General features: G+C 43.9%; 1 protein-coding gene across 1 annotated transcript in view; it reads right to left on the reverse strand.

Annotated features, from left to right (window-relative positions):
• Positions 1 to 537: 537 nt before the first annotated feature.
• LOC308304781 (roundabout homolog 2-like) overlaps positions 538 to 21,774 on the reverse strand; it is a gene marked incomplete at its 3' end in the record, with an annotated part of 136,384 nt that continues 115,147 nt past the window's right edge. The window contains exons 19-27 of the mRNA XM_080749411.1: positions 21,502 to 21,528; positions 21,267 to 21,306; positions 16,795 to 16,922; positions 15,289 to 15,561; positions 13,694 to 13,883; positions 9,212 to 9,466; positions 5,594 to 5,802; positions 3,168 to 3,335; positions 538 to 824 (exon numbers count right to left, since the gene is read on the reverse strand). Of these exons, the coding sequence (XP_080605537.1) occupies positions 538 to 824; positions 3,168 to 3,335; positions 5,594 to 5,802; positions 9,212 to 9,466; positions 13,694 to 13,883; positions 15,289 to 15,561; positions 16,795 to 16,922; positions 21,267 to 21,306; positions 21,502 to 21,528 (1,577 nt within the window). The remainder of the gene's footprint in view (positions 825 to 3,167; positions 3,336 to 5,593; positions 5,803 to 9,211; positions 9,467 to 13,693; positions 13,884 to 15,288; positions 15,562 to 16,794; positions 16,923 to 21,266; positions 21,307 to 21,501; positions 21,529 to 21,774) is intronic.

The raw sequence follows: 21,774 nt of genomic DNA on the forward strand, positions 1-21,774 counted from the left end.
AATACATTATTCAGTTCTTCTGTTTACCTTGCACACTAACCAATTTCAACCTGGGTATGTCATTATCAAAACATTTCAAAACTGGTGAAAATAGCAGATTGCAGATCTGCTCGAAGTATATAAAACAGGGATTAACTTGTTCTCTGCCAAAAACAACATTCTTGTGGTTTCGGATTTTGGTTTACGCTAGAGGGCACTCTTCCGCAACCTGTGAATGATCCCAGGACTACAAATCCCAGAATACAACCGGAAATTAGGTCATGAAAAAAGAAGAAAAAAAGTATGTTCACTGTAACATTATAGCAGAGACAAAAGTCCGTTTAGCTCGGTCCCTAACTTTAGAATGGATGATCACGGTTACAATGTTATTTTTCCGGTGGAAAAAAGAGAGACGAGTCTTTCCAATGTCACCTCCAAATTGTTTACATCCGCGTAGGAAAAAATAACCTGTGGATCTTCAAAGGTTAGTAAAAACTCTCTAAATCGCTGGTAAGGGGAGACGAGACGATGTTTTAACTCTTGCAGTTAAGGGGTTGGTTAGATGGCATTACAGGGGGGCAAGCGGGAACACTTACATTTATCTCTCTTCTCCGTGCTGTTTGTGGATGGATGCCCACTGAGGTCCGTTCCAGGCCTCTGGCGGGCATCTCTGCTCAAGGTGGCGCGGTTGCTGGACGGCGTGCCACTCCAGGAAGCCATGTGCTGGCGCTCCAGTGTCGACACGGTGACCATGCACTCTTCCGAAGGGTCAGAGTTGGCGGCTGCCCACGAGCTGTGCATGCGGGCACCCACGCTGTGCAGGGAGTCCAGGGGTGACATGTGAGCTGCACAATGGATCAAAGAGAAGAGGGGGTGCTGTTTGGTACAGGGAAGTTTGGAGTCCCAAAACCCCACAACGAGTTAGCATTTGCACTTTCGTCTTAAGTTAAAGTCTATAGGTTTTTTGAATGAAATAAGGCAGTGGTTCTCAAAGTGGATTCCAGGGACTCTGTGGGTTCCTTTAGGGGGATCTAAATTGACCCATACTAGTCTGTAACTCGTACAAATGGAACCAAACGTACCCTGACAGGTTCCATTTGTACACAAGGGGAGACCTTGGAATGTGAAAGTTTGAGAAGCACTGAAATAAGGTCTGTGGTTAACACAGGCTGAAGGGCTTTTCACGTTTAGTTCTACAAATGAAGCATAGCGTAGTTCATGCAGGGCACAAGAGTCATAGACACCCCAGCTGTAATTGGCTGTCAGCCTGAGCCACTGCGGAAGACATCACAGCTGGTCATTACTGCTAGTCATTACTAAAGCAGCTTTAGCTTTTCTACACTCCAATCAGATCTCTTAACAGGGCGGCTCTTTTAAATATGGCTTCTTCATTCATTAGATGTCTGCTTTTCTCGCTGCTTGCTACACTTCTGTCGGCCGCGGCCGGGCAAGGTGGCCTACCTACCAAGAGCAGCACCACCAGGTTCTTGGAAGGTTTTCACCCGGCTGCCGTCAGACTGCTGAACAAGGCAGTCTGATTTGTTCAGCTGTCAGGCTGCTCTCAGACCTTTGCTCTGCCTTGGACCTTTACTGTGGACCGACAAGTGACTTGTTTTTTTTTAGCTCTTCCTTGGCCTTCTGTGGATTATACAGACAAGTGACTTGACTTTTTTTCTTTGCTCTTCCTCATGGACACACTTTCTGTACCTTATGTGGATCATGCGGTCGACACGCACTGACATGTTGCACCTTAATGTACAACGCATTGACTTTTGTCTTTTCTTTGTGTGTGTGTTTTTTTTTAGAACCTTAAAGGCATCCCTGGCTAATACGACAAATATGCCTTAATACATTATAATTGTCCTCTATAACTACAATGTAAAATTAAAAACACCTCAATTCTTTTATTTCTTTTAGAAATAGCTAATCTTTCATTCAATAGGAGAAATGCCAGTCGCAAGTTGATGATGTCATAAATGTAACTGTGTGATCTATCCCTATGGAATTTATGGCATACATGTGCAAATAAAAACAAACATAATGCTTCCTATGGTTAATATGAGCAATCAATTTCAAATGTATTAGTGTTTTTTTTGCACAAGCATGCCATAAATAGACCACACATGATATTTATGACATCATCAACTTGCGACAAGCATTTCCCCTATTGACTGAAAGATTAGCTATTTCTAGAAGAAATACAATATTTAAGGTGTTTTAAATTTTACATTGTAGTTATAGAGGACAATTTATAATATATTAAGGCATATTTGTCGTATTTGCCAGGGATCCTTTTAACCATGAGTATGTCATGGACACACAGTATACATCTGCTGCTATGCTCACGCACATTTATATATCTCAGGTACCATGTGTAAATATGTCGATAATTAGTTTTTAGTTTTATGGAAATAACAATATGATGGGAATTATGCACAAAAACGAATTTACTTCTGTAAACCTGTGGATGTGACAATAAAGCCGATTCTGCTGCTGCTTCAGCTGCCTCCTCGACCCCAGCCTCCACCTTTTGTTCAGAGTCTGGCATAGGCTCAAATACTATTGTGATTTTATGTCTGCTGAGTGCTGACTCGAGTCAATCTGTCAATGTTAGGCCCGCTCTTGTAGAATTTAGGGAACATCCCAAGAGCAGAGCCATTAACGCCAAGTTTTACTGTATTCCATTTGTTGCAATGAACGGTTAAATCTACTTTGACGTGAGTGTTCCTGACTGTACATAAAATTCACACCTCACGTGTGAATTATGAAAGCTTTTATGTGTTTATGTGAAAAAGGGGTCGCTAACAAGGGGCTAAATGAAACTACATTTAATAGTTTGTGTGGGACATCATAATCACGCCGTGCAGACGAGCATTCGCAGTGACATTATTTTCTACTTACATTTAAGCTTCAAAAATCATAACATTTGAGTTGATTTGTGAAAATTACCTTGCAGATTCTTCATTCAGAGCTTGTTTTCCACAATAATCACAAATCAAATGCATTTACTTTAGTCCAGAGAACTAGGAAGGTGCCAACTTAAATACTGTACATGATCCTGGATCTCTCTAAGGTAACACTGGAGGGCACATTGGAGTGCATGAAATGTTTTTAAAAGACTGTGAGGATTATCAACTCTATGTACAGTACTACAGTATAGTACCATGCTCGGTACAACCTTGTCTTACCCTCTTTATTTGTGTCTCTCCGTCTAGGCAAAGTTCCAACGGCGTCTGTCAGTGGTTTGAAGCCACAGTGTGGAGACCTCTTGTGACCCAAGCTCTGTGTGCCCAGTACACCGCTGTCAGCTGAACCAGAGCTGCCACCACAACCCTGCTGCTGGGCATAGCTTTTACCTACAGTATGAGAGAGAAAGAGACAGACAGACAGAAAGACAGAAAGACAGACTGTCAGATCTGAAATGTTAACGTCAGGCACATGTACACAGACATCAAAGGGGGCTTGAGCCCCTGCACCTTTATATGTCTGTAAAAATTGCCCTCTCTAGACCATGAATGCAGTTTTTACGATGGTGATTGGTGAGAGAAATGCAAATGACCCCTTTCCATGCCATACCCGAAGGCAGCATTCAAGAGAATTGCCTTGTTCAAACTTTCCTGAACTTGAATGCAGCATCTTATGTTGAAGGAATTGCCCTCACTGTCCAGAAATCCACACCACATCTCCAGTATTGCCTTTTTTATGCTTAGTTTAGTGTGTTATGATTATGAAGTACCGAAAATAGCCGACCTCCAAGCTCACAACGCGTCGCAATATTTTCACCACAAGGCCCTTTTAGAAATTTCAGCCCCTGCCTCTCTAGCATTCTCTGCACGTCCCTGGTTAACGTGCAGCAGTCCCCAAGCTAGTTTCAAACGTGTTCAATGTGGTTCTTCAAATTGGACATCTGCTAGAATGAGGCAACTATACCACCTACACTTCAGTATATAAAAAGGTTGGCAAAATACCATCTGGACAATTACTGTGTAAGCACAGAACTCTAGGTATGGTATTTTATATTTATTTTAGAATCTCGCCTAGCTAGACGATCTCCTACGGATACGCATGGTGACATCCAGTTCAATTCAAAGGAGCTTTATTGGCATGAGAAAACATTTTCATTGCCAAAGCAAGTGTCAAAATATAATAAAAACTAAAAATGTGTACAGAGCATTCTATTCAATGAATAGAAAAGAAGAGGGGCAAACATTCCAATTAAAAGAATGATCTATAGGAGTTAGGTGTGGGGCCCAGTTGCATACCCAACTTTAAATAAATTGGATAAAACCCCAATAGGACCTAAAGGCATACATTCAAGAGAAATTCAATTGAAGTTAAAAAAAATATGTGTGTGTGTGTGTGTGTGTGTGTGTGTGTGTGTGTGTGTGTGTGTGTGTGTGTGTGTGTGTGTGTGTGTGTGTGTGTGTGTTCACAGCGACACTCAGTCCAAACAATGCCTGCGGGGCCAAACTGGGTCTGTTCCCACGTCTTATACAGATTCAAAGAGAGCTTAGAAGTTCTGGCTGCATCTAAATCAAGCACCCCAGAACTCATTGAAACATCAAACCCTTCGCTATAAAAATACCACTTCCCAGAATCCCATCCCCTGAGGTTTGTCAGTATATTACCACCATAATCCAACACCAAAGCACCCATAACTGCCCACTGAGGGCCAGATCTAAACATATCGTCGTTGTCGGGTGAAAACCTTGTATGTCCAAAACCGTTCGTTTTGCATTTATCATTTTAAAAATGATTTAAACTAGTGAAAACAGCCGATCTACAAGCACACAACACCTCGCACCGCGAGGCGTTGTGTGCTTGTAGATCTGCTGTTTTACTACTACTACTTTTGTGCGACAGCCTGTATGATGAAGCAGGGCTTTACTTACTGTGAAAGAACGTACAAATTTGAAACTTGGATATACGAGGTTTCCGCCCGACAACGACGATATGGACCTCCAGCTGAAAACTACACACATAATTGGAAGTGATACTGAAGTGATAAAACAGAATGAGCAGCGTTCCACAGACCAAAGAAAGAAAAAAACCCACCTTGACCTAACCATAACCTTGAAATTGGTGAAACTGGTGGGAAAAAAAGGTATTAAAAAATAAACGAAATACAAAACAAAAATAATTTAGCTGATCTAAAAGCAACGTGCCAAATTAGTAATTTTTAGTATTACAGTTAATTGTCAACTAAAAATGTTACTCTTAAATCTTAATTCAGCTCAAATGCCTTAGGAGAACAGCAACGCTCACAAAAAAGCTCAGCAAAGCAAAGATCTTATGGTTTTTAAGTCTAAATCAGAATGTCATATCTGCCACCGTTGGTGACATTGATAAACATGTTGGTTGTGCTCCACAATGTAGGCGTTGGCGTTCCAAGGTCGACCATTCCCTGAGTGTGTGTATGGAGATTTGAAGAGGCAGTGTAGGGTATAATATGCGTGTGTCTGTGGACACATAAAGGGCAGTGGCGTTCGGCAGGTTGTGGGTCTGCTTACTGACTCTCAATGAGCCACATCCAACAACCTTCTGCTCTGCTCTGCTTGGGTCATCTAATCTTTGGTTTGTTTTTTGGACATACTGTATTAAAAGCCAGACATACCTGAGCCCTCCAGGTTGTCCGTGCTGTGAGCAGGGCTGTACTCAAAGCCGCACAGCTTCTTTGACACAACTGCGTATTTGTCCTCCTCCTCCTCCTCGTCTTCCTCGGACAGAAGCGTGGCCCCCAGCTCAGAACCAAGCGTGCTGGACATGAAGTCTATGGGAGGGATGCGGGTGGTGGTGGACAGCTTTGGGCTGCCCTTAATGTGCCTGATGAAATAAACAAAACAACATAGCGCTCACTATTAAAACAATAAGGGGTCTAGTAACGTGGCTTCTATGTGGACCACGGACGTCATGTGGCCATGACATCAGTCATATGGCTTATCTATAAAGTGAAGTATGAATTGGGCCCTTTTTATAACTTCCATTAATATAAAAAATCAAACCTCGGTTCGAAGTGGAGCGGTGAATTTGAGCAGCTGTACCCTATGTGAGTGAGTGAGTGAGTGTAAACTGTGCCTGTGAGTGAGTGGTGAGTGTGCCTGGCCTGCACAAAACAGCGCCCCTCCTTTAACTAGTGTGTTGTGTGTGGCCACTCAAGGTATTGCCCAGGCTACGGACAGGGCCAGCCAGCCACCCACCCACCCAGCCAGCCAGCCACATACCCACGGATATACCTGTTCATTGGGAGCGCTTTCACCGCTCCAAAAATAAAAGTTAAACTAGCACAGAAGGATTATTCAGGTGAGGGCCATGCAAGTCAGGAACGATGCAAGTCGGGAATACTGCATGCCGACATGTATGCAATATTCCTTCATGTAGTTGGTATACTCGTCTGACATGTTGGCGTCTTAGGCTTATCTCACATTTTCTGGAAAAAACGCACCGTGGCGTTCTCATACGGACTCGGTTCTGTGTGTGGCGTCGGCCCTCAGATGCACCACCTGCTTATAATCATGCTTAAAATCAAATAATCATGACCACAACTCTCATACTTCTCTGCTCCACTGCACACACTGTCCCTTATGTTGGTGCAAATATGATGCAACGCTCTGCCAATCTGTGAAGCCGACGGTTTGGTTGGTCAATCAGGGGGGCCGCTCTCCATTCCGACATGCTGCCATTCAGACATTGACTTCTAATTGTCTGAGTGGCAGCACTCCCATAGAGGTTAGGGTTAGTGTCGGAGTGAGGGGATGTATGAATGGCAGCATGTCAGAATGGGGGGATGCACCTGTGCCCACAACCCTCCCTGCGTCCTCCATCGACCCGCGGACAGATATATATACAGATGTTGGTGGTTTTGGGGTTCACAGAAACCTCACTCTGCACTGAACACCCCCGTGTCATGGGAATACACACCAAGTTTGAGGCCAGATGGTGCCCGAGTTATTCCCGGGACAGACAGATAGATAAAATGTGTGGAGGTACTTTGGCCTAGTTGGCCTACGGACAGCAGGCATAACAAATCTGGCATGGATCAGTCAGATTGTTTGCGAGATTCTTTGTGTGTGTGTACCATTGTGTAGAGCGTTCAGTACATTTGTGTCTGTGTCTCTGTGAGAGATTGAATTAATTCTTCGAAGCATCTATTTCTCTGATTACTTTCCCGTGCTGGTGTGTGTTACACTAACACAATGGGGTGGTAATTGGGCTGGTGAAAAGAGAAGAATTGCTGGACGGGCAGCGCTGTCAGCAACGTGGCTGTTATCTCCCCCACAGCTGTCCTCCATGATGGCTGACGTCCTGCAGTAGACGAGACGCGTGCTTAATTACCAGCTCTATTTTCTGTTGTCAGAGCGGCGTGCTAGGCTAAACCCAGTCATTACCCTGCAACACATGTCGCCATTGACATGACAAGTCTTCCGAAGGTGTAATCAATGGGCGGATGTTGTTTTTTTTTATCACTCCCAAGGAAACGTGGACCGCACTGTAGGTTATAGGGCTGACACACATTAATACCAGCAGTATGACCCACTCCAACATTGACCAGTGAAATGCACCCACCCAAGCAACTGAATCAAATGACAGCTTCTGATGATGGAATAATAACTAGTAGGTACTAGTATGTATATATGCAAAACATTATAATAAATAAAAACAATACCACTTGTGTGAGACATGAATGGTAAGGTACAGATGCACTTATCACTGGATCAAAATATTAATTTGACATATTCAAGATACTTTCCAAAATTCTGCCAAACCTATCCAGTAGAGTGAACAAGATGATAACAAACATATTCTGTAGTTTACATAAAATAAATCAATTCAGACACTGGCTTGATCTTGTATTCACATCACTCGGCCGCTAGTCGATGCTAGCAGTGCTAGTCAGGCACCATGCGAGTCAGGAACCATGCGAGTTGGGAATGCATGCCCCACCTGTTTATCAATACCTCTTGTAATGTCAGAGTACCCGTTGTACTTATTGTCAGGGTACTCGAACCAATCGACTAAATGTGGAGATGGGGATCCCTGATATCATTAACACGATGCTGTCATGTTGATGATATCAGCCCTGTATCAATCAGCCAACAACAGAACGCACACATTCGTTTGGGAGATTAGTACTGACTGGCCAACCCAAACCGTCAGCTTCACAGATTGGTGGAGCTACACAACACGTATTTCAGTATGAATTCCTGATTGGCTAATCCAACCCATCGGCTTAACTGCTTCCAGGCCGAGCTTCGCATAACATTTATGCAGATATATTTTATAGCCAATATAAATGGAATGGCTTGCATTGTTCCTGACATGCATTGCCCCAAGTTAATGTGATGTGGGAACGGGAGCTAGTGAGTAAAATGTGCTCCTGCAAATTCCCCACTCCCCCACTTAGTATAACTTGTAAATCTTCACCCACAGCTGAAGTGGGAATGAAAGCTTTGAGTAATGTACTGTAGTCTTTCTGTATTAAACGTAGCCACATAGGAACTTTAAAAACATTAAATCAGGCATCATATCATATGTGAGCACAGTGTTAATTGTTGGTATGAAAGCTTTGGAAAACATAAGATGATTCAGAAATAAAGAATTATACGAAGTGTGACATCAGAGTAAGCATGAAGACTAGTCGACAAATAACAAGGTAAATAGTCACATAACTGCAAAGAGAAAAATGTAGTACCTCAAAGAATCTAGAAACCAGGTAAACATCAGCCCTATAGCATCTAACGGCTCACAGTTATACATGATATTCTGTATTGCCTAGTCTTGCGTGCTGTAATACACCTCATGCGAGTGTAACAGTAGTAGCCTAATATTTTGCCCTGGCCAAGGGGGAATTCCCCTTTAGACTAGTGGGTAAGATCTAACAGGATGAGAGACGGGGCGCCCGCAGTCCTACCGGTCCAGGCCATACCATATAGGCTCAGTGTAGCCTGACAGCGTGTCGCTGGTTCGATTCCCGATCCCGACTACCTTTGCTGCGTGTCACCTCTCATCTCTCTCCCCATTTCCTGTCAGTCTACTGTCCAAACATTAAAGGCATAAAAGCCCCCAGAAGGAAAAAGAAAAGCAGGGAGACCAACTCCAACAACCACAGTTGCCTCAGTGATATTGTATTAAATTACTACTACTCCTATCATCATGAGTGTTTAAAATAACATTCACATACAAATGAATAGGGTTATGGATTTCTGCATTAACTATCCAGTATTAAGAACCTCACCATGACTGCTTGGCCACCTCATATTGGTAAGCTCTGGTCAGCTCATCCAGGTGGGCTTGCAGAATGGACTGCATCTCCTCATGGTGGGCGGAGCTGAGGGAGGAGGACGGCGGTTGGCTGAAGGTGGGAGCTGTTGGAGAGGAGGCCCTTCCCCTCAGCGGCGGCGTGGGACCTGGCTCTTCCTCCTCGTCTTCCTCATTGTCCATACCCTGGTGGAGGTACGTCTGCACAGGGGCCCAGCTGTTGCTGTTGTATCTGTGATGTGGACAGAAGAATGTCTGCAATATGAGCAGGGGTCATCTATATCAGGGGTTTCCAAACTTTTTTGTCTCAGGGCACCCCATAAATACTTTTTTAAATCCGAGGCACCCTTACATTATAATTTTCACTCCCAGCACCTTATATTTATAGCATATCATCGTTGTCGGGTGCAAACCTTGTATGTCCAAAACCGTTCGTTTTGTATTTATCACCTATAAAATTAACTAAACTAATGAAAACAGCAGATCTACAAGCACACAATGCCTCGCATTGCGAGGCGTTGAGATAATAGCCATTTTGGTTAGAACTGACTGAAAATAACTTTGTACTTCAAGTTTAAAATGATACTAAATATTTTTTCAAATAAATTCCAAATATTATCAAGTTATCTCGCGGCACCCCTGGACTGCTGTCGCGGCACCCCAGATCAGGTGTTTGAAACACCTGATCTATATGTCTGTACACGGACATGTGTTTGTGGCAAAGACTTGGCCTTGTCCGTGGACAATTTTAGATAGTTCTTATTTTGATCATAATACCCAGTTACTGAATGTCTCAGTCTCCAGGTTTTCTTCAGGATATCTACCAGTAAGACTCCCTAATCGGGAGATAAGCGACCGTAGGTCACTTATCTCCACAAATAGGGCAAAAATGTGTTTTGCCAAAATCTTCCTGATCCATGTTGATGACATGAGTTTAGACATACTGTGTAGTGATTTTCGTGATTTTAGGGCAAAATCTGTAGGAGCAGTGTCCAAAAATTTGTTTTTAAAAATCGGCCTGGAGGTGGCGCTATATGGGAGAGATTCATGTTGATGGGATGAGTGTAGACATACTGTGTACCGATTTGTGTGATTTTAGGGCAAAAACTTTAGGAGCAGTGTCCAAAAATGTGTTTTGCAAGAATCGGCCTCATGGTGGCGCTAGAAGAGGGCCATGTGAGAAATGAGGGGTGGGGTCTCCGCGCCGGCAAGGCGGACGAATAGGTACCGGCCCCGGCTGTCCCGGTCGCTCCTAGCCGGAGTTACAGCATTTTATGTGAGCTGCAGTGTAGGGGGTCCTCCACTGGGGGCGCCACCACTTTTGCATCCGTTCTGGAGCACCAGGAGTGGGTGGTCCCCGGGAATTCCCCGTGAGCAGCCCCGTTGGGGTGGTCATTTGGTCAGTTTAGCACATTTGGTCATTTTTTACATCTGGGGGTCCCCCAGGGACCTGGGGGTCCCTGGAGCTCCGGGGGTCCTTGGAGGTTGTAGTTTGGCAGGTAAGGAACGTGTGTGGAAAATTTGGCATGGATCGGGGCAACGGTTGCGGAGATATGAGCAGGGCAAGAGTGTGACGTGTGAGGTGTGACAGACAGACTGACAGACAGACGGACACTTTGTGGTGGTTTCTACAGTATGACACTGATTTACAACAACACTATGTATGCCACATTAGGAGTCCAACTAGTACCAGTGGTTCTCTCTCTACGTCGTCCTGAGACCAGCCCTCTATCGGCGGCTCGGTTCTCCATACATCTGGCCAGCTCCTTTGTGCATTCTGCACCAGCATCTTTCAGGACCACGTAAAGCCCTTTGCACACAGGCGCGTTTATCCGCACGGATAAAACGGACAATTTCATTTTTTTAAAAGAAAACAATGATTCTCTTATTAGCCGTGCGACGAGTGGCTGCGTTTTTTTCTCCATCGAATCCAGTTCGATGCGTGTGTCTTGTCGCAAAACTCATCACTCCTTTTATGACTCCTTTTGGGATCCGCAGCGCCGATTCCGCACAGCATTGCACACCAAATCCAATGTGTTTTATTAATGCAGCAAATGAAAAAAACGCAACTGTCCTGTGTGCAAAGGGCTTTACTCTGAGAGGGTACAAATGGAACCAAATAGATCTGTAAGGGTTTTTTTTTTTTACAAAGATGTCCACCACAAGCCCCTGCATATGAGCATCACTGAATCATGTATTTTTGTTTCCTGAAAAAAATAAGAAATGCCTCCTTTGTGAAGGAAATAACTTCAGTGTATGGTAAAAGATCTGTATGCCTGATTGTCGAAAATGGCTTGATTACATGAAATTCTTGTCTGTGTGGTGATCTGTGTTTCATTCCAGAGAGAGAAGCATGTATTGATTATTACTCTAGTCCTACCGAAGAAGACAAGTTGATAAGGTTGAAAAACTGTAGAGCACGCCTTTAGTTTAAACACTTAAACCCTGTAATTATTTGATTCCCCCAGGCTTCTTTCTATATTAGCCTCCACCTGTTTTTGGTCTGCAACACTATATCGTCGCCAAAAATAGGCGATCCACAAGTTCATTGTGAATTTGTGAGCTTGTAGATCTGCTTTTTTCGCAGAACGTTTGTCCCCCCCCCCCCCCCCCCCCCCCCCCCTCCCCTCCCCCCCAGAATAGGGATGCTAGGATTCAGGTGGTTAAGTTCCATCCGTCTTAGCTGTGTTTTATGTATGCCCCAGCAGTCACTAGTCCTGGCAAGAGGCACACAAGCGAGTAATAGCATGTGCAGAGGAGCGGGATGAGAAGAGCTCCCTAATCAGTGTGAGAACGAACTGCTCCCAGTAAAACCTCCTCATCAGTCGCTCTGCTGGAAGACAAACACACACACACACACACACACACACACGCACGCACGCACGCACGCACGCACGCACACACACACGCTCGCATCCACGCAAAGATGACTACCGATGCATGTGCATAAACATGCGGGAGGAAGACACAGTCCATGTCCAGCACATGACCTCATCAATAAATCAAATCAAATCTAATATAAACATACATGAAAATCATTTAAGGACGCAGTGAACCCAACCCCCCCCCTCCCCGCACACACATCCACGCACGCACGCACACACACACACACACGCGCACTCTCACTAACTTACTCACTCTAACATACAGAGCCATACTTGTTATTACCAATTAAAGGGAATTTCGATGCTTCAGTGGATGGACAAAAATTCCCTGGTCGGACGTGACAAGCACCATGTGTTCTCTGTTAGTGTTTTCCTATCCGTGTGGCATCCAGTGACCTCCCTGCACAGAGCGCTTCTGTAGAGGATTTATTAGTGTTTGCGTGTTTTCAGTGGTGTAAAGTAACTAAGAAGATTTACTATAATTACTTTAAGTACGGCACTTAAGTACACGTTTGAGTTTGTACTTTACTTGAGTAATTCCAATTTCCAATACTCTTACTTCTAATCCATTGCATCTCGGATCCAAATATTGTACTTTTACCCACTACACTACAATTATTTGAAAACTTTAGTTACTAGTTACTTTGTAGATTTTGATTATTTTTACAAAACATTAACCACTTCTGCCGTATGTACATTTCTGCCGCTTGAAAATAGCCGATCTACAAGTCACAATGCATCGCGATGTGACACATTGTGAGCTTGTAGATCGGCTATTTTTTATACAATTTGCACATTAGAAAACTTGTGAAATGGGACATTCTGCATTTCTACTTTTGGTACTATATTTTGACACACATTATTTTGTATTTCTACTCAAGAACATTTAGAATTCCGTACTTCTACTTGTGACAGAGTACTTCTACAATGCAGTATTGATACTTGTACTTAACCCATTTAGAATGGGTACACATTATAGTGTATTATTATTTTATGCTGTAACTTTTGAAAAATAGCAGATATACAAGCTCACAGCGAGCTTGTAGATCTGCTATTTTTGAAAAATCGTGAATCTGCTATTAGTCTTACTCTTAAGACCTAGATCTGCTATTTTTTGAAAAATCGTGAAAATTTGAATTTTGACCCGATTCTATAAGTGTCTTTTGAATCCTTCTAAGGTTTTTTTGAAAAACCTGTGTTTCTATGTCAGCAATCTGGCCAGCTATCGTCAAAGAAAAGGTCCTTTTCACTTAACTGGAGCTCAGTTAGTCTTGAGAGACTACTATGTCAGTGGTTCTCAAACATTTTCATGTGAAGGACCCCCAAAATGATATGTATTTAGCCACGGAGCCCCATCTCAAAATATCTAGTTCCAGGGACAACCCAGAAGCAAAATTTGAGTTACAAACGTTCACTTTGAAAATACATATATTCAAAGATTTGCACACATTTTCACCACTTTTTCAAAAATAGCAGATCTACGAGCTCGCAGCGCGGCACTCGGTGCCGCGCTGTGAGCTTGTATATCTGCTATTTTTCAATAGTTAAAGCAGTGATGATGAGACGGATCTTACCCTCCTCCGCGGCTCTCGGTGGGGTAGCGGTCAAGGTCGACCTCGGTGCCCGGCAGCGGGTGCATGGGTGGGGGAGGCAAGGGGTGCATGGGTGGGGGAGGCAGGGGCATGTTGGCCCAACACGTCCCGTTGTTGGATTTTGAGGCCTTTGCACTGCCCTTCACCTTCTTTTTCTTTGCGCCCTTTCCACCTGAGGGAGAGTAGAGAGTGGGTCAGGTTTTGCGTGTGTCCAAGGGCTGCAACTATATATCGATTATTTTCTTAGCAATTATTCTATAAACTATATAAATCTATTTGTTATAAACTATAACAATTGCAAAAAAAGATGACAAAATAGTGACAAAATCTGATGAATCACTTAATCCCTTTTTTATACTTAACAGTATGAAATCAATCAATAGATAAAAAAGCTCACAACGTGTTGCTTCATGACATGTTGTGAACTTGTAGATGTTTTTCCTCCAAAATCGATTAGATTACATTAAATGATTGGCTCAATTAACTGTTGCACCCCTAGTGTGCGCTGCAAAATCATTTGGGTCAATTTTTTACATTCTCATTTAAATGAATCTCTGGATTTTGCAGTGTAGTCACACAATGTTCCCCGTACAGTCCAATGAGCTGACAGCTTTTAATGAGCCATTGCACGGTACACTGTATTCATTTGGATTGATTTGATATACAGCGCACACACACACACACACACACACACACACACACACACACACACACACACACACACACACACACACACACACACACACACACACACACACACACACACACACACACACACACAGCTCTGACTTGAAAGCTATCTTATCGCCTGACATGTCACCTTCTGTCTCCCACCTGGCTCTCATTATTTCTTCCTTCCGTGTGCTTTTTCCCCCCCATGTTGACATTTTCTTAAAGAGGCATTGGAAACCCGAGGCTCGCTCCTAGGGGCTGCTAGCATACACTTCCTCTTCCGCGCACTCCCTTATCTCTTAGCTAAGGCTGGCATTTGCTAGAGCACACAGCCCACAGCGTGCAAGTTAGCTACACATGCAGACAACGGTGATGCCTGCTTCTGTCAGACCTATTGTATATCGTCGTTGTTGTGCGGAAACCTCGTATCTCCAAGTTAAAGATTGGTATGTATTTTCGCAAAGTAAAGCCATGCTTCATCATACAAGGTCGTCGCACAAAACTAGTGAAAACAGCAGATCTACAAGCACACAACGCCTCGCGGTGCGAGGCGTTGTGTGCTTATAGATCGGCTGCTGTCTAGTTTAGTTCATTTTCTTTTTAAATGATAAAAACGAACGGTTTTGGACATACAAGGTTTCCACCCGACAGCGACGATATAAATGACTTACAAACCTAAACGAATCTCTGCCCGGGCTAATCAAGTTCATCCAAAGTCATTCGCGGTAATGCTCTGACATTTCTGGGGCTACAGTAGTGTAGCTTCCACAGCTGAGGGGGGAATCCGTGACAACGACTGAGGAGTAATTAAGAACAATGGTCTCAATGTCAGTTATTAGTAGAGCTCTCTGTCTCTCTCTCCCACCGACAGAGCGATACGGACACAGACCCATGTCGCGTCATACCGTTGCAAGGCCGCCGGTCGGTCAGCGAGTAGCCGAGGTTGGCCAACTCCTGCTGGGCCTGCAGGGAGGCTTTCCAGCGGGGGTCCGGCCTGTCCACGGCCAGCTCGTGGAAGCTGTTGGACTGGAGGATCTGTGACGTGGCATAGGGAGTGGGCTGGGCGCCTCGCCCCGGGCTGCCGTACCCCGCCTTGCCCATGAAGTCGATGCTGCTGTAGATGGCCCCATCAGACAGCATGGTGCCCGTCTTCTCAACCACTCCGGAGGGCAGGACATCTAGGAGATTAGGGGAGGAGGGAGACAGACAGGGGCGTCACAAGGGGGGGAGGGGGGAAGTGGGACTGAGTTACTAGGGCCCAAAGTGGAAGGGCCTTAATTATGTTATACTTTAGCTATTGAAAAATAGCAGATATACAAGCTCACAGCGCGGCACCGAGTGCCGCGCTGCGAGCTTGTAGATCTGCTATTTTTGAAAAATAATACAAATGTTGCAAATGTTTGAAAATATGTACGTTTTAAGCGAACATTTGTAACTAAAATTTTGCTTCTGGGGGGTCCCTGGAACTAAATATGTTGAGATGGGGGTCCGTGGCCAAATACATATAATTTTTGGGGTCCTTCACATGAAAAGGTTTGAGAAGCACTGACATAGAAACATAGGTTTTTCAAAAAGACTTTTTACAAAGACACATTTTCACGATTTTACAAAAATAGCAGATCTACAAGCTCGCAGCGCGGCACTCGGTGCCGCGCTGTGAGCTTGTATATGTGCTATTTTTCAATAGTTAAAGCACAGAATAATGCAGTGAATCCTTGTACCCAGGTCCCAGAATTTGGTGCGACACCCCTGGCGACGGAGCAAGGATAAGTGGACACGAGGCTAATGGTCTTTAAGGTCATTAGGACTCCCTGCTGCCCCGGCACAATGTATTAGTGAAATGGCTCTCAGATGGACTTGATATAAATGAAAGTGATTATCCAGCACAAATAATTAGCAGCTAACATGTGACATGCTGTGGGAGTCCGGTGTAGCGTTCATTTACATGGGACACCTGCATAGGGCTAACCTTTAGCTCTGCCACCTAGCACATAGTGAGCCTGAAGGTTAGGGCAACTCAATGAGCACCAAGAACACACAGTCAGACAGCACTCCGTTTCATACACCAATCAATACAGACAGAAGGTGAAATCACAGACAATAAGTAATAACAATGACACACATTTGAGACAATGTTACCTTGAATGTTAGATTTTTATTGTTTGACTGTCTGTTACCTTGAAAGAACACTTCCCTTTTGACTGTCATCGGTAGCGCAGCAGAGATTTATGACACGGAGTGTGTGTGTGTGTGTGTGTGGCTGTGTGGGTGGATGTGATGTGATAAACCCCCCCCGTCAGAGCAGAGGGATAAACATCAATAACACTGCCACTGTTCTCCATCCCCCTGGCCTGGGCTTTGTTGTTTGTCCAACGGTCAAACTCTCCTCACTAGTCGTCAGTGTTCCTTACCTCCACGGCCAAAGTTACTGCCGCCCTTTGGACTCCCCAAGCCCCCATTGGCTGGGAGGCTGGTAGAGGGCCAGGAGTCAGCCAACCAGGGGAACCCAGGGTCACCCGCTTTCAGCAGACCAGGGCGACTGGGGAGAAGAGGATGCATTTAGTGATAATGGGGAGAGAGAGAGAGAGAGAGAGAGAGAGAGAGAGAGAGAGAGAGGGGGGGGGGGGGGGGGGGGGGTGAGGAAAGAAAGAGAGAGGGAAGTAGAGACAGAAAAACAGCAGTGCAGTGGTGGAAATTAACTAAGTACATTTACTTAAGTACTGTACTTAAGTACTGTACAATTTTGAGGTATTTGTACTTTACTTGAGTATTTCCCAGTTTCCAATAATTTCACTTCTACTCCACAACCCTAACCCTACATCTCGGATCCAAATATTGTACTTTTACTCCACTGCAATCATTTGAAAACGTTAGTTGCTAGTTGCTTTGCACATGTAAATTATAATATCATAAAACATACATAAACCACTTTAGCCCTATTTTATACCTTGACTATTTGAAAATAGCCGATCTACAAGCTCACAACGCGTCGCATCGCGACGCGTTGTGAGCTTGTAGATCTGCTATTTTCAAACATTTTGTACATTAACCTTTTGGTACTTTTGATATGCCGATACTTTCGTACTTTTACTCAAGTACATTTGAATTCCGGAACCAAGAGAGTATTTCTATTTTGCAGTATTGATACTTTTACTTAAGTAAAAATACCTGAGTACTTTTTTCCACCACTGGTAGAGACACAGAAAAAACAGTCACACACATATAGCCAGTGCACCAGCGGCGCTATTACTCTTTCTCCTCTGGCCGCATCAACGACAAATTGGTGTGGAAACCTCATTCAGCATATCTGCTCCAGTGGAGCAGCAGCCCAGAGACTCCGGCAACAATAAACAAGCACACACAGAGACATGAAGTGGCAAGTCTATAAATCAGACTTCCACCACCCTGAAGAGTCTACTGGCCCTAACTCTCCCCGGGGAGACACATCGCCAGGCCTAAATACACACTAAATCTGCTCTTCAGCCCCCGCGCACTACAGGAATTTACATTTTAATCCGTTTAGGCCTAGAACTATTTAATGCTTTAACTATTGAAAAAATAGCAGATATACAAGCTCACAGCGCGGCACCGAGTGCCGCGCTGCGAGCTTGTAGATCAGCTATTTTTGAAAAATCATGAACATTTGTGCAAATCCTTGAATATCTCATTTTTAAAGTGAACATCTGTAACTCAAATATTTGCTTCTGGGGGGTCCCTGATACAAAATATTTTGAGACTGGGGTCGGCGCCCAAATACATATAATTCCAGGGGTCCCTGACATGAAAGAGTTTGAGAACCACTGACGTAGAAACATGCATTCTTTTTTTTTTTTTTTTTGGATTAAGGAGATACATATAGAATCGGGTCAAAATCTGGTCAAAATTCAAATGTTCATGATTTTTGAATAGTTAAAGCATAAAATAATAATACGCAATAATGCGCACCCGGTCTAAATAGATTAAATTGAGAATCATGGACACCCTCTGGCAGATCCAGCTACCTTGGTGTACCGTCGCCATGGCAACAGCAAAGGAGAAGCCGATTAAGTGGTTTAGGGAAGCTACAACATTACATTTTTCTCAGTACAATAGTCAGGGGGGGAGGAGGGAAAAAAAAAGGAAGGTGGAAACAGTGGCGTCAGTTCAGCAAAAGCTAAGGTATGGCAACATGACTGGTGTCTTGCGCGAAGGCGCGCGTGCAAGACACCAGTCATGTTGCCATACCTTAGCAACAGGCATGATGAATTTATTTTATAGGAGTAGTTTTTTTCTATTGATTACTCATGCCATGGAGACTTGAGTTCAATAATAATTTTATTTTTCGCATTCCTAAAGACAAAAATTTGATTATAGTGAATTTACCCCCATTGAGTCTGGATGGGGACCCAAATGCATTCGGGTCCACATCCGGAATCAATGGGGGTAAATCTATTGTAATGAAATTATTGTCTTAGAAATGCGACTAAAACCAAAAAATATTATTGAACTCAAGTCTCCATGGCATGAGTAATCAATAGAAAAAAAGTAATTTGTGAAGTGAACTACTCCTTTAAGAAGTACATTAAATTTTTTCCCCTGTAGCCAAGGTGTGTTGCCATACCTTGCCATACCCAGTTGACGCCTCTGGGTGGAAAAAGGCCCTGCCCTTGTGCATGGAAATTCTGGGCTGGGATTCTGTATACAATAATGCCAATGTATGTGTGACCACATGGTATTGGTTAGCTACTAAAATGATAAAAGAGTCACATGCCGTGTGTGCCTTGTTTGCATTTGTCTAATTAATATGGTGGTAGACAAATGAATTTTCCAGTGTGGGGGCCAAGCCCATCAAGTGCCAAGGGAATTGTGCACATCTGACTTGCGATGGCTCAAAGGTGTTTAAACAATTATGTGAATAATTTCCGTTGCTAAGTCATACGGGCATGTTCCCACGTATACATAGATTTACATAATATTTGCTTTAAATGTACACTGGCCGCCAACATGACAAAGTGACGCGTTTGTGTTTACACACGTGTGCAAAAGCTCACTCACCCACACACATGCAGACACACATGCTTGCTTACGCACATCGCACACTCTCGCACACAATGGCTCCGGCAACACGCGTCTTATTTTTAGATTTTTATTGTGCTTCATTTGTTTTGGCTGAGGGCTGATGTGCTTGGTGTATAAAAGCGAGGGAGAGAGAGCGAGAGCAAGGGGGGAGAGAGAGAGAGAGAGAGAGAGAGAGAGAGAGAGAGAGAGAGACAGAGAGAGAGAGAGCTTCATTGTTCCCTTCAAGGTGTCTTCTCCTCATGCGCTCCTTGTGCCGCTACGCGGTTAAACTCCATAATATTTGGGGTAGTGTGGTAGCGGGCCGCCCTCGCGCACAGACACAAACAGGAGTGGCAGACTCCCCAGGGGACGTTATCTCGTTATATTCTTACATGCAAGGCGCGCGTTCTAACCGCGCGTGCCAAGTCTGTCGACCGGCGAATCCATCAGCCCCCCCAACCCCCTCCCCCCGCCCCTCGCTCTGCCAGGAGCCTCGCTGCCACCTTGTGACGGCTAATAATAACGAAAAAAAAACAAACATCCACCTGCCTTAATTGTTTTCTCTAATTTCAGGGGAGTGATTAATGATTTGATGGTCTCTTACGTCAATGCCAGCGACGGGCTCAAATGAACAAGTAGAGCGGCTGTTGGAACAGGTAGAGAGAGTCCACCACACATCATACAGTAGCGTTGCCGTCGGGTGGAAACCTTGCATGTCCAAAACTGTTACTTTTTCAGATAATGCAAACATAATTACTGCGTGTGTACCGATGGATCCAATGCAAGTTATTAATTAGTCATTGGCTTTTCATTGGCTATATATATGTGTAAAACCCACGGACAGACTTTCATAAAACAAAAAGCTAAACTAGCCAACATAGACATCAACCATCGAAAATAGCCGATCTCCAAGCACACTGTGACGCGTTGTGAGCTTGGAGGTCGGCTATTTTCCAGGGGTGTTGTTGGCTGGATTATTCACGAAGCTTTCCCGGAAGAGAAAGATCCCATGATGGGCCGCTAGTTGCGCTTTCCCCCCGCGAGGTACCCAAAATATTTTTTCTGCACTGGAACCCATTCATTTTCCTCTTTAATTTTCTAACCTTAATAAACATCGTCATAAATACTTTATGGTTCCTGTCGCTAGTGAAAAACTGCCTTTCAATTACCATGATATGCGTTTTGTGCAAATATGGTCCCCATTTATGTTAAAATTGATGATAAAGTTGCGGGGGGCGTGGACAACTAAGCCAGCTGTGTTCTTCTTCGTGTGCTGTATTTCGGGAGGCTCCGACCACATTCTCCCATGTATCCCTGCAGTTGCACGTGACCGTTGGCAGCCAATAGCATTCCTTATGATTCCTAGGGTACCATTCAAACAATGATGGCGACACCCATACAAGGGACAAAAAAAGCGTCATTTTCGCCGCATAGAAAACAATGGCTTCGCACCGTCCATATTTCTTTTACAGTCTATGCTATTTTTGATATTTTCACCAAAAAGCCCTTTTAGTAATTTCAGCCCCTGCCTCTCTAACATTCTCTGCACGTCCCTGTGCGACGTGTTGTGGTCAGCTATTTCTGCTACTTTTATGTGAAGCTGCTGTACTAGTATGATGATGATGTACTGTAAGACATTCATTAAAAAGAAAAAGAAAAAAAAGTTGAAACATGGAGATACAAGGTTTCTGCCCGCCCGGCAGCGACGATATAACAATTCTTCCTCTATTTCAACACGCCCCTGCCATCAGATGGTGCATTACGCTGCAAGGCACTACGAAATCAAAGCAAATGACAGCTACGTTGGATACAGTCTCTATTATTATGTATTAGATTGAATTCTCACCTTCCATTTCTAATCAGGCCTTGGTCTCTTTGGAATGTGACTGTGGTACAGGGAGGAATTACAGAGGGAAAAGGGAGAAAAACAAGATTCAATCATAGTAATGTTTTCTGAAAATCTACCCCCACCAGCCTAGCTAGTGTGACTGGTGATGGTATCCCTTTTTAGAAAAATGGAACAGAAACCAGTGCTATTGTGTCAGTGTCATTTGCAAGATATGAAGGGAGTCAGACCGTACCTGCGCGGGTAAAGGTGAACGACTGAACTGCAAAATGAAAAGAAAAAAGATGTTGTTAAAACCGTGTGCTTTGATAATGTCGATGCAGTAAAAATGTAAATTGGTTACTGTAAGTGTGAGCACAGCCATCACCATGTGCAGTACTCTCTTTTATAGTGACAGTATGCTTATTTTCATCTTAAAGCATGTGAAAAAAGTGATAAACCCCCCAGTATGGGGAATGCAAACTGCCTGAAGAGAGAGCAGGATATTGGGGGAAGCATTTATTCTCAG

This window comes from Nannobrachium achirus, assembly GCF_963921795.1.
Source record: "Nannobrachium achirus genome assembly, chromosome: 19".
Lineage (NCBI taxonomy): Eukaryota > Metazoa > Chordata > Actinopteri > Myctophiformes > Myctophidae > Nannobrachium > Nannobrachium achirus.